The sequence below is a fragment of the Sinocyclocheilus anshuiensis genome, unplaced genomic scaffold (genome assembly GCF_001515605.1).
Source record: "Sinocyclocheilus anshuiensis isolate Anshui unplaced genomic scaffold, SAMN03320099.WGS_v1.1 scaffold1115, whole genome shotgun sequence".
NCBI lineage: Eukaryota > Metazoa > Chordata > Actinopteri > Cypriniformes > Cyprinidae > Sinocyclocheilus > Sinocyclocheilus anshuiensis.
Window position 1 is genome coordinate 119,950 of NW_015547735.1, and position 13,513 is coordinate 133,462.

General features: G+C 35.8%; 2 protein-coding genes and 1 long non-coding RNA gene across 4 annotated transcripts in view; 1 reads left to right on the top strand and 2 right to left on the bottom strand.

Annotated features, from left to right (window-relative positions):
* LOC107704376 (heat shock protein HSP 90-alpha) overlaps window positions 1-10,165 on the bottom strand; it is a 14,958-nt gene extending 4,793 nt beyond the window's left edge. Inside the window, exons 1-7 of one of the 2 annotated variants that reach the window (XM_016507289.1) lie at window positions 10,028-10,165; window positions 9,159-9,308; window positions 7,308-7,674; window positions 4,956-5,089; window positions 3,428-3,751; window positions 978-1,143; window positions 673-863 (exon numbers count right to left, since the gene is read on the bottom strand). In XM_016507289.1, coding sequence (XP_016362775.1) covers window positions 673-863; window positions 978-1,143; window positions 3,428-3,751; window positions 4,956-5,089; window positions 7,308-7,674; window positions 9,159-9,308 — 1,332 coding nt within the window. In that variant the 5' untranslated portion in view covers window positions 10,028-10,165. Of the gene's footprint in view, window positions 1-672; window positions 864-977; window positions 1,144-3,427; window positions 3,752-4,955; window positions 5,090-7,307; window positions 7,675-9,120; window positions 9,309-10,027 lie in introns of those variants that run through there. The other variant, XM_016507290.1, reaches the window with a different exon arrangement.
* LOC107704378 (uncharacterized) overlaps window positions 7,327-13,513 on the top strand; it is a 10,271-nt gene continuing 4,084 nt past the window's right edge. The window contains exons 1-2 of the long non-coding RNA XR_001635951.1: window positions 7,327-7,381; window positions 11,119-11,123. This is a non-coding gene — a long non-coding RNA (uncharacterized LOC107704378). The remainder of the gene's footprint in view (window positions 7,382-11,118; window positions 11,124-13,513) is intronic.
* LOC107704377 (heat shock protein HSP 90-alpha 1) overlaps window positions 10,511-13,513 on the bottom strand; it is a 9,865-nt gene continuing 6,862 nt past the window's right edge. The window contains exons 6-11 of the mRNA XM_016507291.1: window positions 12,849-13,014; window positions 12,553-12,743; window positions 12,327-12,474; window positions 11,977-12,245; window positions 11,563-11,896; window positions 10,511-10,691 (exon numbers count right to left, since the gene is read on the bottom strand). Of these exons, the coding sequence (XP_016362777.1) occupies window positions 10,582-10,691; window positions 11,563-11,896; window positions 11,977-12,245; window positions 12,327-12,474; window positions 12,553-12,743; window positions 12,849-13,014 (1,218 nt within the window). The 3' untranslated portion in view covers window positions 10,511-10,581. The remainder of the gene's footprint in view (window positions 10,692-11,562; window positions 11,897-11,976; window positions 12,246-12,326; window positions 12,475-12,552; window positions 12,744-12,848; window positions 13,015-13,513) is intronic.

A 13,513-nucleotide genomic window follows, 5' to 3' on the forward strand; every position in this document is an offset into this window, starting at 1 on the left:
TTAATACAAACTAAATTATTTTCTAAATAATATTTTGCATGTATAATTTTGCACAGTAAAAACTGGGACTTTAAACATGAAAATGTAAATTTAAGGGGGAACATTTTTTAATAAAATCTAAAATTAAACTAAATAGATATCCAATTAAGACATAATTAAAAAATTTATAAAAAATAAATTAAATAATAAAAAGATAAATATAACTAACAAAATTGGTAATTAATTGAGTTGAATGATTTTAAACATTTTGTTTTTAATACATTTAACAATTTTTTTTTTAGTTACTATTTGCAATAAGGTTGTACATTTTTAAGCATTTATGTTTTTACGTTTATGAGTTACTCAATATTTTAAGACTATTAAAAATATGTGACCCTGGAGCACAAAAGCAGTCTTACAAGTCTCTGGGGTATATTTGTAGCAATAGCCAACAATACATTGTATGGGTCAAAATGATAGATTTTTCTTTTATGCCAAAAATCATTAGGATATTAAGTAAAGATCATGTTCCATGAAGATATTTTGTAAATTTCCTACTGTAAATATATCAAAACTTAATTTTTGATTAGTAATATGCATTGCTAAGAACTTCATTTGGACAACTTTAAAGATGATTTTCTCAATATTTAGATTTTTTTGCACCCTCAGATTCCAGATTTCGAGTGCACACACCTTGATGTTCTTGGAGAACTGCTCGTAGTATTTCTTGTAGTTGTCTTTGTCCTCGGAGAGTTCGGTGAAGAGCTCCAGACACTTCTTGACCAGGTTCTTGCGGATGACTTTCAGGATCTTGCTCTGCTGAAGCATCTCTCTGGAGATGTTGAGCGGCAGATCCTCAGAGTCCACAACACCCTTAATGAAGTCTGGGAGGAAAAGTGGGATCATATTAAAGACGGAGCAAAACAAACAGCTCTGAGGTTTCAGGTTTACTGGGAGATCTGGCTGGCGTTTGCATCGTTCTGGATTCAGAGACTTACTGAGATATTCTGGGATGAGCTCGTCGCAGTTGTCCATGATGAACACCCTGCGCACATACAGCTTGATGTTATTCTTCTTCTTCTTGTTCTCGAAGAGATCGAATGGAGCTCTGCGAGGCACAAAGAGCAGTGCGCGGAACTCCAGCTGACCCTCCACAGAAAAGTGCTGCGAGGAAATAAACAGACATTGAGCGATTCTTAGTATTTCTTAAAAGTATGATAAACAATGCAATGATAAACAAACATTTTGATCATTAGCATGTTACATTGTCACATGACTTTGTGTTGCATGGTGTCAGTTATTTAGGAAATAAAAATATTGCATGCTTGATATAATTTTAAATGTAATTTTTATCAATCTGATTGAATGGGTTTAGAAAATGCATATATATATATATATATATATATATATATTTAAATAGCTGGTTTTGTGCTCCAGGGTCACATATGTACATAATGTACAAAATATACATACATATGACATTAAATATATAAAGACACAAACATAAAATAATATATATACTGTATATATATATATATATATATACATACACTAGTGCTGTCAAACAATTAATCATACAAAATAAAAGTTTTTGTTTGCATAATATATATGTGTGTGTTCTGTGTATATTTATTGTGTATATTATGTATATATAAATACATTTTTATGTATATATAAATACAAACTATTTATATATAGCATAAATATATTTACATGTCTATATTTATATTCATATAATTTATATTATAAATAAATATATTTAATACATAAAATTAACATATATTTCTGAAATACATACATGCATGTGTTTGTATTTATATATACGTTAGTGCTGCACGATTAATCGTATCGCAATGGCGATGTCAACCTGTGCGATTATATGACGGCAAAATGTTGCGATTATATTAAATAAATAAGTGTGTGGACTTGAGAACACATACTTTCTGAGAACAGTTTTCCGATTTTCTGTGCCGTCTCTGTCAGTCTCAGTATAGGCAGTGCACGTGTGGTGTTCGTGGGCGTGGTCAGTGGTCACTTGTGTGCGCAGCGCAGCGCGGAGAGACCAGAACGAAGATGGATGGCGAGGAGATCGACTGATCTGGTAGCAAAAAAAAACTCTACCTCTGTAATATGGCGATATTTTGGATGTAAGATTACTGACACTGAGCAGAGAGGTACTGTGCAAGATTTGCAAAATTAAAGTTGCTACATCACGTGGCAATACGACAAATTTATATCAGCACCTGAAACAGCACAGAGAAAAATATGATGAATGCATGACACCCAAGGTTCCGAACACAATACATCTCTGAAGAAGAGACCCAGATCTTAAAGGAACGAGCCATCTCTGAGTTGATAGTGCGTGAAGCCACAGAGTTTACTTAACTGATAAGAATTAAATGTAACAAATTTCTAAAACATGTGCATTGTTTATTTGTTTCAGGAAATTCACCACCAGCAGTCTGTAGCCCAAAGCACTGCAGTGATGGAGAATGATAGCATGGATGTGGAAAGTCCACCTGCTGCTAAAGCCAAGAAGAAAACTCTGGCCAGTTTCTTCAAGGAAACCACATGCACAGCACCAAGAGCATCATTGTCATCAACAAAACAAAGCACAATTACAGATGTGTTTGTGAGTCTCACCCCATATGATAAGTCTTCACCTAGACATAAAGAAATCACGGACTACACAACGCACTGCTTGGCAAAAGACATGATGCCCATACACACCGTTAGTAAAGTGGGATTTCAGAAGATGATCCGTACACTGGACAAGAGGTACCAGCTGCCCTCTCGAAACTATTTCTCTCAAGCAGCGATCAATAACCGCAATATGAAAATTTTCCCAAATCGTGCAGCCCTAATATACGTAATAAACATACACAGCACACATACATACAAACTTTTATTTTGAATGCAATTAATCGCGATTAATCGTTTGGCAGCACTATATATATATATATATGTGTGTGTGTGTGTGTGTGTGTGTAAAATATTTTACATTAAATAGACACAAGTGTTATTTTAATATCTTTGTTATAAAACGGATAGTTCCGGTGCTTGATTCTGATTGGCTGAGCCGTGTTCGAAGCTGTTGTAAATTACTCTACAAAGTAACATACACTTTTGTTTACGTTTGTGTGTTGCTCGGCAACCACTTTGTTACAACCACAACTGTTTCTGAGGAGCTACATTGTTTGGTGGAAGAATACTGTTTTTATTAATATCATTACACTTTATTTGCTCTGTTTTATTTTGTGAAACCGTACTACGTATATGGAATAACCGTTTTATAAAAGCAATAATCCCCGTGAAGCCGTGGTTTACAGTGAATTTATAACAGCTAAGGGGCGGCTTCTTGGAGCTTATTGCTTTGATATACTATAGTTTTTGTTAGGATTTTCGAATTAGTTAATTCATTAACTGTTTCTGCACAGGTCTCAGTCACCTTGACGGCCAGGTGATCCTCCCAGTCGTTAGTCAGGCTCTTGTAGAACTCGCCGTACTCCTCATTAGTGATGTCGTCAGGGTTACGGGTCCACAGCGGCTTGGTCTTGTTGAGCTCCTCCTGGTCGATGTACTTCTCCTTGATCTTCTTCTTCTTCTTCTTCTTCTTGTCGGAGCTCTTGTCATCGTGGTCCTCGTCGTCGGAGCCCACGTCTTCGATCTCGGGCTTGTCCTCATCCTTCTCCTCATCCTCCTCTTCTTTCTCCTTCTCCTTCTCCTCCTCTGCCTCGTCGTCGCTCACCTCCTTGTCGCGCTCCTTCTCGACCTGAAACCAACAAAACGATTTCATCATTAAAACAAAAGCATAAAGCACTGCTTAAATTACTGTACATTATACAGATAGTTTTCCGTACTTACAGTTTTTAAAGACTTTCTAAGACTTTAAGTGTATCTGCATAGGGCTTCATAATGTAACAGGATTACTTGACTAATGTGTGTCAGGATCCTTAGTGAAAATATGCTGCTGATGTATTTTTGAGAACAATATAAAAAAAAAAACATTTTTTTATTTGTTTAGCTGCATGTCATGTGACCTTTAACGGGCATCATAGAACAGTAAATCGTAAATATTACTCTTAAAGTTAATTTAACTTTAAGTTATTATGCACATTTTACGTAAGTTAACTGAAGTATTAACTTGAATTTTAACTAATATTAACTATAATAATTTTTTTTTAATTTACATTTTTAATATATGATAAAACATATTTCTAATATTTAAATATTAGATTTTTTTTTTTTGCATGACCTTTAACAGACAACAAAGAACCATAAACATGCAAATGTGTTGTTAATTACCGAAATACTACCCTTAAGGTTAACTTATTATTATTACTAATACATTTTTTTTTAATTTACATTTTTAATATATGATAAAACATATTTCTAATATTTAAATATTAGATTTTTTTTTTTTGCATGACCTTTAACAGACAACAAAGAACCATAAACATGCAAATGTGTTGTTAATTACTGAAATACTACCCTTAAGGTTAACTTATTATTATTAATAATACATTTATTATTATATTTTATATAATATAAAAAAAAAAATGAAAAAGGATATTACAAATATTTAATTAGTATGTTTTAAAAATATTTAAGAAAGGTATATTTAATGTCATTAATCAACATCAGAGAAGTGTAAATATATTATTAAATTACCGAAATATTACCTCAAGTTAATTTGTCGTTAATCTATTAACTATATATTTTTTTATTTAATTTACAAAAAATAATTAGTATGTTTAAGAAATCTTAAATAACAGATATATTTAATTTGTTTAGCTGCATATCATTACTAAACATCAGAGAAGCGTAAACATGCGAATGTGCTGCTAAATTATTGAAATATTAACTTGATCTCAGGGGGACTTCAAGTGATTATCTTAAGTCAAATTTTAAGGGGTTGGCTGACACAAATGCTAGGGAATGCCTAATTTTTATATTTATGTTGTTTAGTAACTTACAAAGAGTGTGATGGGGTAGCCGATGAACTGCGAGTGCTTCTTGACGATCTCTTTGATTCGTCGCTCTTCGATGTACTCCATCTGATCCTCCTTCAGATGCAAAACCACTTTTGTGCCACGACCGATCGGCTCGGCTGGACAAAGAGCAACATCTGCGTTAAACCTCCGTTACAGCTCGCATTCAGTATTTCAACCACATTCATTCACTAAATCAAAATAGGGCTGTCAAAAAAAATTCGAATTTCGAATATTCGTCGGATTTCAAATAAAAATCCACATTCGAATGCAACGTTTAGGTGTGCGTCAGGCAGCATTATCAGTGGTGCACAAGATTAGGGCTGGGTATCGAGTTCGATACTTTTTAGGCACCGACCGAATTGCCTCGATACCATCGAGTATCGAAAAACGTCTCGTCGTTCGGTACCAAATTTCGATACCTAAGGGGTTAATCACGGAGCAGTCTGCTCTCTTTAGCTCTCGTGGTACCGTAATACACCGATCGGTCTGCACAGTCGGTCCGCGTCAAGTGAAACACACCTGCTAGTTTACCCCGGTTACACTCAGAGATGTGGCGCACACTTGAGGCTGTAGTGTGAATGCGTCCCAGCCCCCTTAGATGTAAGGATACATTTACACTGGTGCGTTTATGTTTTAAAATGAAAACGATCCTCGTCATACTGGCGTTTCCACTGCATTTCAAGCCGGCTTTCCACTATCTCCGACAAACGACAAGCGACAGACCGGTCATTCATTTCCAATGGAGAGTAGCGCGGGAACTGTGTGGAGTTCCCATCATATGCAGATGTCCGTTCATACTAATGTTCCACGACCGAAAGCGTGTTATGTGACCAATCATGCAAACTGTAGCATCATGCTACAGAAGACAATAAATACGATTTATATTCCGCTTTTACTCAAAACTCACTTTAAACCACCATCGAGTGTTTTAACTTCCGATTGCCGTCTAATGTGTGTTTTGGCCATGTAAAGTTGCTGAAATTAAGAATAAAAATAATAATAAAAAACTATTTTGCACTGATTAATTGCGTTGGTTACATTTTGTTCCTTTGTGCAGTGGCTCAGGAGATGAGTCTTTGAGTCTGTATAAACATCAACGAGCTGAAAAATAAAACCAAAGTTTTTTTTTAAGATAATGTAATCTTGTTAAAATTGATTTCATAAAATTTGTATCGAAAAAAGTATCGTTCAGGAACCAGTATCGAAGTCAAGGTATCGGTATGGAAAATTTTTGAACGATACCCAGCCCTACACAAGATGCGATGACGATGTAAGTGTAAAATTGCATTTTAATGCTTTTTTAGCCTATCCAGTTGAACCCACAAGATGGGGTGCTGCTACGTTGTTCATTCAAAATATTGTGGGAAAAAAAGAGAACATCAATGCGGAGAAGATCTTGTTTACGTCAAAACTGAAACCAAGCCGTTCACACAGAACGCATATTTATCGCATTTTCTAGAGGGACATCTATCAGCGTTGCACTCGCGTCTCGCACAAGAGAGCCGCATGTTTAGAAAGCCATGTAAAATCAATGCAAGTTCAACTTTTAAAAAACATGTCTCGAGACTTTATGGCGGTTTTTCCCCCATCCCCCTGCATCTCATGTTTTTAAATGAAAAAGTACTCTTTGTGATTAAACATAAATGTTATTTTCTGTAGGCCAGGCCTATATGTTACGATGAAATTAGGTGATGCATGAATTGATATGAATGACATTTTTATTTAACAACTACAATCACAGTATATTGACTGATTTGTTGAACTTCCAACCTTGTAAGCATGTAATAATAATGACAACATAAAGCACCTCTTTACTCTCGCGTGTCACGTGACCGAGTGTAATCGCAGCCTCTGCGGTTGAAAAAAACGTGTTTTTTCATATTGCGATATTATCGCAAATGCAATTAATCGTTCAGCCCTACTTTGTATTAAACTATACATACATACATGATGCTATTTTGTTTCTAATTGTTTAAGCAACTTAATTATATATGGTTTATTTGAAACATTATGCACTTTTTTCAAAGACAGTCGTGTTATTTTATTGCTTTGTATAAACGTGCATTAGTAATATTTTGCTCGATGCGCCCTCTTATGGCCTCAGGAGTAAACATTATGCACTTTTTTCAAACAGTCGTGTTATTTTATTGCTTTGTATAAACGTGCATTAGTAATATTTTGCTCGATGCGCCCTCTTATGGCCTCAGGAGAGAAGCCAAAAGCTTTTTTCTCCCCTAACTGAAATTATGCCTCAATATAATTCGAATATTGATAATATTTAAGTACAAAATTTGAATAAGCCATTTTGACAGCCCTAAATCAAACGACACTCACAGTTGTCCACTTTAACGGTGAACGATCCTCCTGCAGACGACTCCCACGCATACTGCTCGTCATCGTTGTGTTTGGTGAGGACCGTGACTTTCTCGGCCACCAAGAAGGCAGAATAGAAACCCACTCCAAACTGACCGATCATGGAAATGTCCGCTCCGGCCTGCAGAGCCTCCATGAAGGCCTTGGTGCCGGATTTGGCGATGGTGCCCAGGTTGTTGATGAGGTCTGCTTTGGTCATGCCGATGCCGGTGTCGATGAGGGTCAGCGTACTCTCTTGTTTGTTGGGAATGATTTCGATTTTGAGGTCTTTTCCTGAGTCCAGCTTGCTCGGGTCTGTGAGACTCTCATAGCGGATTTTATCCAAAGCCTGATGGTAAGTAAGAATATTTCATTTAGTTTTATGGGTTCAGTTGATCATTTGTGTCCCTGGAGCACAAAAGCAGTCTTAAGTCGCTGGGGTATATTTGTAGCAATAGCCAACAATACATTGTATGGGTCAAAATTATAGATTTTTCTTTTATGCCAAAAATCATTAGGATATTAAGTAAAGATCATGCTCTATAAAAATGTTTTGTAAATCTCCTACCATAAATATATCAAAACTTAATGTTTGATTAGTAATATGCATTGCTAAGAACTTCATTTGGACAACTTTAAAGATGATTTTCTCAATATTTTGTTTTTTTTTGCACCCTCAGATTCCAGATTTTCAAATAGTTGTGCTATCCTAACAAACCATACATCAATGGAAAACTTATGTATTCAGTTTTCAGATGATGCATACATCTCAATTTCAGAAAACTGACCCTTATGACTGGTTTTGTGCTCCAGGGTCACATTTAAGAAGCTTTAATAAGCCATAAAATGTAATGTGCATCTTATTATTGCATTACTGACTGTTTACATGATTTACTTCATGAAAAACTACTTGAAAGCAACATGCTATTTTTTAAAAGACATCTTTTAATTCTAATTAATATTTTGAAAAGCATTGTAATATTTTTTGTACTATGCATCTTTTTTTTTTTTTGTTGCTGTTTGCATGTCATTACTGAAGTAATGTTTACTTAATAAAAAAAATTGTAACTATTAATTTGTTTCAGTAGTTTACAAAGCTGTTGTATTGCTTCTTTGTTTTTTTCTCTTCATTTTATTATTGCTTAAGCAAACAGTAATCGTAATAATCACTTTATAAAATGACACACAGCCTTGAATTATTTTTATGTACACATTTTTTCTGAAGTAATATTTAATTGAAAAATACTTGAAACCTACATGCCATTTTTTTTATATTATATGATTTATAAATATTAATTGATATTAGTATTTTTAAAAACACCTCGTGGTGTAATGCAATCAGTAATAAAAATAACAATCAATTTAATTTTTTCAGTATGTAAAATAGCTTAAATGTAAACAAAGCAATGTTTACTTAATAAAAAATACCTTTAGGATAAATGCACTTGTTTAAAAAATTATTTTTTATTAGTTTGCATTAATTCAAAAAGCAATTTGTTGTATTGCTTGTAACATGCATATTTTTTTGTTGTTAATTTATTACTGTCTACACAGCCAGAGCCAGTTACAGTAATAATCACAATGTAGCTTTGAAGTAAAAAATAGTTTCAGAAAAACATATGCAAACGCTTCTCTGAAGCAGTGTTTACGTAATGAAGGCTACATGCCTTCTTATGTTATTTTAAATTGTGAATTATTTATTTATTTCAAGTTGTTAAAAGTTTAACAGCAGATTTTCATGGTGTTGTTGACAATAGTATGTTGCCATTGTTATTACTAAGCTACTATTACTTACTATACTATTACTCAATCATGTATTACACAGTCACGCACATCTGAAGAGTTAGAGATGAGCTCCCTGAGGAAGATCTCTTTGTTAGAATAGAAAGTGTTGATGATCAGAGACATCAGCTGAGCGATCTCAGCCTGAAAGGCAAAGGTCTCTGCCTCCTCCTCCATTGGCTGGTCATGTGCCTCCGGCATCTGTGCATGACAAACAAAATATATATAACATATACACAATATTTGACGAGTATGCTGTTACATCAAAGCACTTATCTGAGTTATTATACATGAAAAGCATTAGTATTCAACATGCATTTGGCTGATTAATGTAGTATGCATCACTGTATAACCTTCCTAAACCAATTAAGGACTCCTATAAAACCAATAAAGGGTTTTGCATTAATGCTATTAATACATATAAAGCTGAAGAGCTTGCGCGTGGTTCTAAAACAGCTTGTACGAACTCTAGCGCCTCCTGTCGGTCCAAACGTGTTATTACGAGCTTCTAGAAACTACCAAACTGTCTACATGCATTAACATGGAGCACATCACTACCACCCTATTGTGAACGAGACGCTATTCTGTCATTAAAAACACCAATGCATTCTGTTCAACTTAAACTTAAGTTTAATCTCTCTGAGGTAAAACTGTTAACTCCAGATGGTCTGAGGACTTCACGGCAGAAATACGCCTATTTAAATAGACTGACAGCAACTTGATGTAAAACACTTCATATTTGTTAAGATACAAGTTATAAATCGCCGTGTAAATGTGTAGTAGCATCACGACCGTTAAAAGACCGTTGACGAATGAATGAAGCGCGAATAAACGTCGAATATCCTCACAGCGTTTGCGCGAAATGGCAACTAAGTTGAATGATAATGAGTTGGGATGTTATTCTGATTCTATGTTCTTACCTTGGATGGTTTATTAGAGTGAATTAGATTAAGCGGTTCTCCGTTAAGCCTGTGAGGGGTTTCTCCTCAGCTGTCACGGAGCTTTGGGAGATCCTGTCGCGTGCGTTACGCTAGTGGCGGGCTTTTATACGTCCTTGACGGGAGAGCTCCAGAAATCTCTCGAAGCTTCTCAATGCTTTCCTATGGGCGCAGGGGGAGGGGCTTGGCTGTCAATCATCCATTTAACCGTTAAAAGGGGCGGGGACAAGACTGAGGGAGATGAAATTTCTAGCTTGCTTGGGAAATAAAAGTAAATAATAAAGACTGACTCCAGATCATATTTATCATTAGTCGTTTATTAAAAACTTTCAAGTCAGGTTTACAAAAAAACCCCAGCTTATATTAGAAAAGCTCAGAAAATTCAATTTTCTGGTACAGTAACTACGCAAAAAAACATTAGGAGACATTTAATTGGCTTGTTAACGTTCACTTTGGGATGTGGAGATTGTTTTTTTTATTACAAAAACGATGAATTAAATACATTAACAATTTAGTGCTATTCACACTAAAACTCTTTAGTCGACTTCCTCCATTCTAGAACTGTCGTCGTCACCCTCCAGAACTGGCATATCTTCTTCAGCGGGTTGAGTAATGTCTTCTACAGCAGAGTCATCATCATCAATGCCTGAAAGAGAAGAGATTAAATATAATTAAGTCATGTTCTCCAATTAAATTTCATTTTTGACTACACCCTTAAAAATAAAGGCCATAGAAGAACCATTTTTGGTTCCCCAAGAACCTTTCAACGAGCAGTTCTCACAATAACCATGTTTGTATTAGTGTAAAGAATGGTTTAATTATTTTAAGAACTTTTTTAAACTATAAAGAGCCTTCTGTGCAATGGAAAAGTTCCATGGATGTTTCAGGTTCTTCATGGAACCATCATGGAACCATCAAAGCCAATAATGACCCTTTATTTTTAAGAGTCTAATGGTGGACCAATATGTTTTAGTAGATGATGAATAAAATAACCATTTTTATTGGTGTCAAAAACATTTTAATAATCTAATTAACCTTTTTCCATTAATAAAAACATTTAGTGCAATGGAAAGGTGATGTTAAAGGTTCTTCATGGAACCATCAAAGCCAACAATGACCCTTTATTTTTAAGAGTGTAGTGGTGGACCAACATGTTTTAGTGGATAATTCTTAAAAGAACCATATTAAATTAAAATGTAACCATCTTAAGAAACTTTTTGTCCATTAAAAATGGAAAGGTTCCATGGATGTTAAAGGTTCTTCGTGGAACCATCAAAGCCAATAAAGAACCTTTATTTGGTGGACTGATATGTTTTAGTGGATAATTCTTAAAATAACCATTTTAAACCATTTTTTAAAGGTTATAGATGCCAATAATGAACTTTAATTATTAAGAGTGTAATGGTGGACTGTTTTTTTTGATGGGCGTTACCAATAACCATTGATAATGCATTAATAACGGTGATATATTAGGCCCTTGTGTTTACATGTATAATTTTTATTGTCATCCAACTTACCAAGACCAAGTTTGATCATCCTGTAGATGCGGTTAGCATGTGTTTGTGGGTCTTCTAGAGTGAATCCAGAGGAGAGCAGGGCGGTTTCGAACAGCAGGATGACCAAGTCTTTCACGGCCTTGTCGTTCTTGTCAGCTTCTGCTTTCTCTCTGAGCGTCTCGACGATGGGATGGACGGGGTTGATTTCTAGGTGCTTTTTAGCGGTCATGTAGCCCATGGTGGAGTTGTCCCTCAAGGCCTGAGACTTCATGATCCTCTCCATGTTGGCCGTCCATCCGTATGTGCTTGTGACGATGCAGCAAGGCGAAGCCACCAGACGGTTTGAGACGGTGACCTGTTTGGATACACTATAATTTAATGGCTCTGAAGAGTATTCACTTCAAAATCAAAGCCTAGTATGCTAACAGCTCATACCTTCTCAATCTTTTTGTCCAGAATGTCTTTCATGATCTTGCACAGGTTCTCAAACTTGGCCTTCTTCTCCTCCTGCTTCTTCTTCTCCTCCTCGTCCTCGGGCAGCTCCAGACCCTCTTTGGTCACTGATACCAGGTTTTTGCCATCGTATTCCTTCAGCTGCTGTACGCAGTATTCATCGATGGGCTCGATCATGTAGATCACCTCCAGACCAGCTTTGCGCAGGCGCTCCACGAAAGCAGAGTTGGCCACCTGATCTTTGGTCTCACCTTTGGAGAACAAGAGCAAGGTTTGTAGGAAAATGATCTGTGTGTTAAAATAATGTTTAAATTAATTTTCCAACTACTAACCAGTAATGTAGTAGATGTGCTTCTGACTGTCCTTCATGCGAGACACATAGTCCTTGAGGGACACCATTTCATCTCCAGAAGCCGATGTGTAATAGCGAAGCAGCTCTGAGAGTTTCTTCCTGTTCTGAGAGTCTTCATGGATGCCCAGCTACAATTGAGAAAAGCTATTTTAGCCTGGAAATATGATGAATATGATTTTTAATAACTACTCAAAAAGTGCACACACCTTGATGTTCTTGGAGAACTGCTCGTAGTATTTCTTGTAGTTGTCTTTGTCCTCTGAGAGCTCGGTGAAGAGCTCCAGACACTTCTTGACCAGGTTCTTGCGGATGACTTTCAGGATCTTGCTCTGCTGAAGCATCTCTCTGGAGATGTTGAGCGGCAGATCCTCAGAGTCCACAACACCCTTAATGAAGTCTGGGAGGAAAGTTTAACTCGTTAACATCTAAACTCACGGGTCAAATCGATATCAGATGTATAATTTCTAGGAATTGTTCGTAAATTAACTCCTGAGACACTTACTGAGATATTCTGGAATGAGTTCCTCGCAGTTGTCCATGATAAAGACCCTGCGCACGTACAACTTAATGTTGTTTCTCTTCTTCTTGTTCTCGAAAAGGTCAAAAGAGGCTCTTCTGGGCACAAACAATAGAGCGCGGAACTCCAATTGGCCCTCAACTGAGAAGTGCTGCAACAATAAGACGATTGGTGGTTTAAAAGCAAGAATATTGGTTGTTTAAAAGCAAAACAATTGGTGGTTTAACAACAAAATGATTGGTGGTTTAACAAAAAGAAAATTGGTGGTTTAAAAACAAGAAAATTGGGGGTTTAAAAAGAAGACGATTGGTGGTTTACAACAAGACGATTTGTGGTTTAAAAACAAGACGATTGGTGGTTTAAAAACAAGACGATTGGTGGTTTAAAAACAAGACGATTGGTGGTTTAAAAACAAGATGATTGGTGGTTTAAAATCAAGACAATTGGTGGTTTAAAAACAAAACGATTGGTGGTTTAAAAACAGGACGATTGGTGGTTTAAAAGCAAAACAATTGGTGGTTCAAAAGCAAGACGATTGGTGGTTTAATTAAAAACAAGACGATTGGTGGTTTAAAAATAAGATGATTGGTGGTTTAAAAAACAAGACGATTGGTGGTTTAAAAACAAGATGATTGGTGGTTTAAAATCAA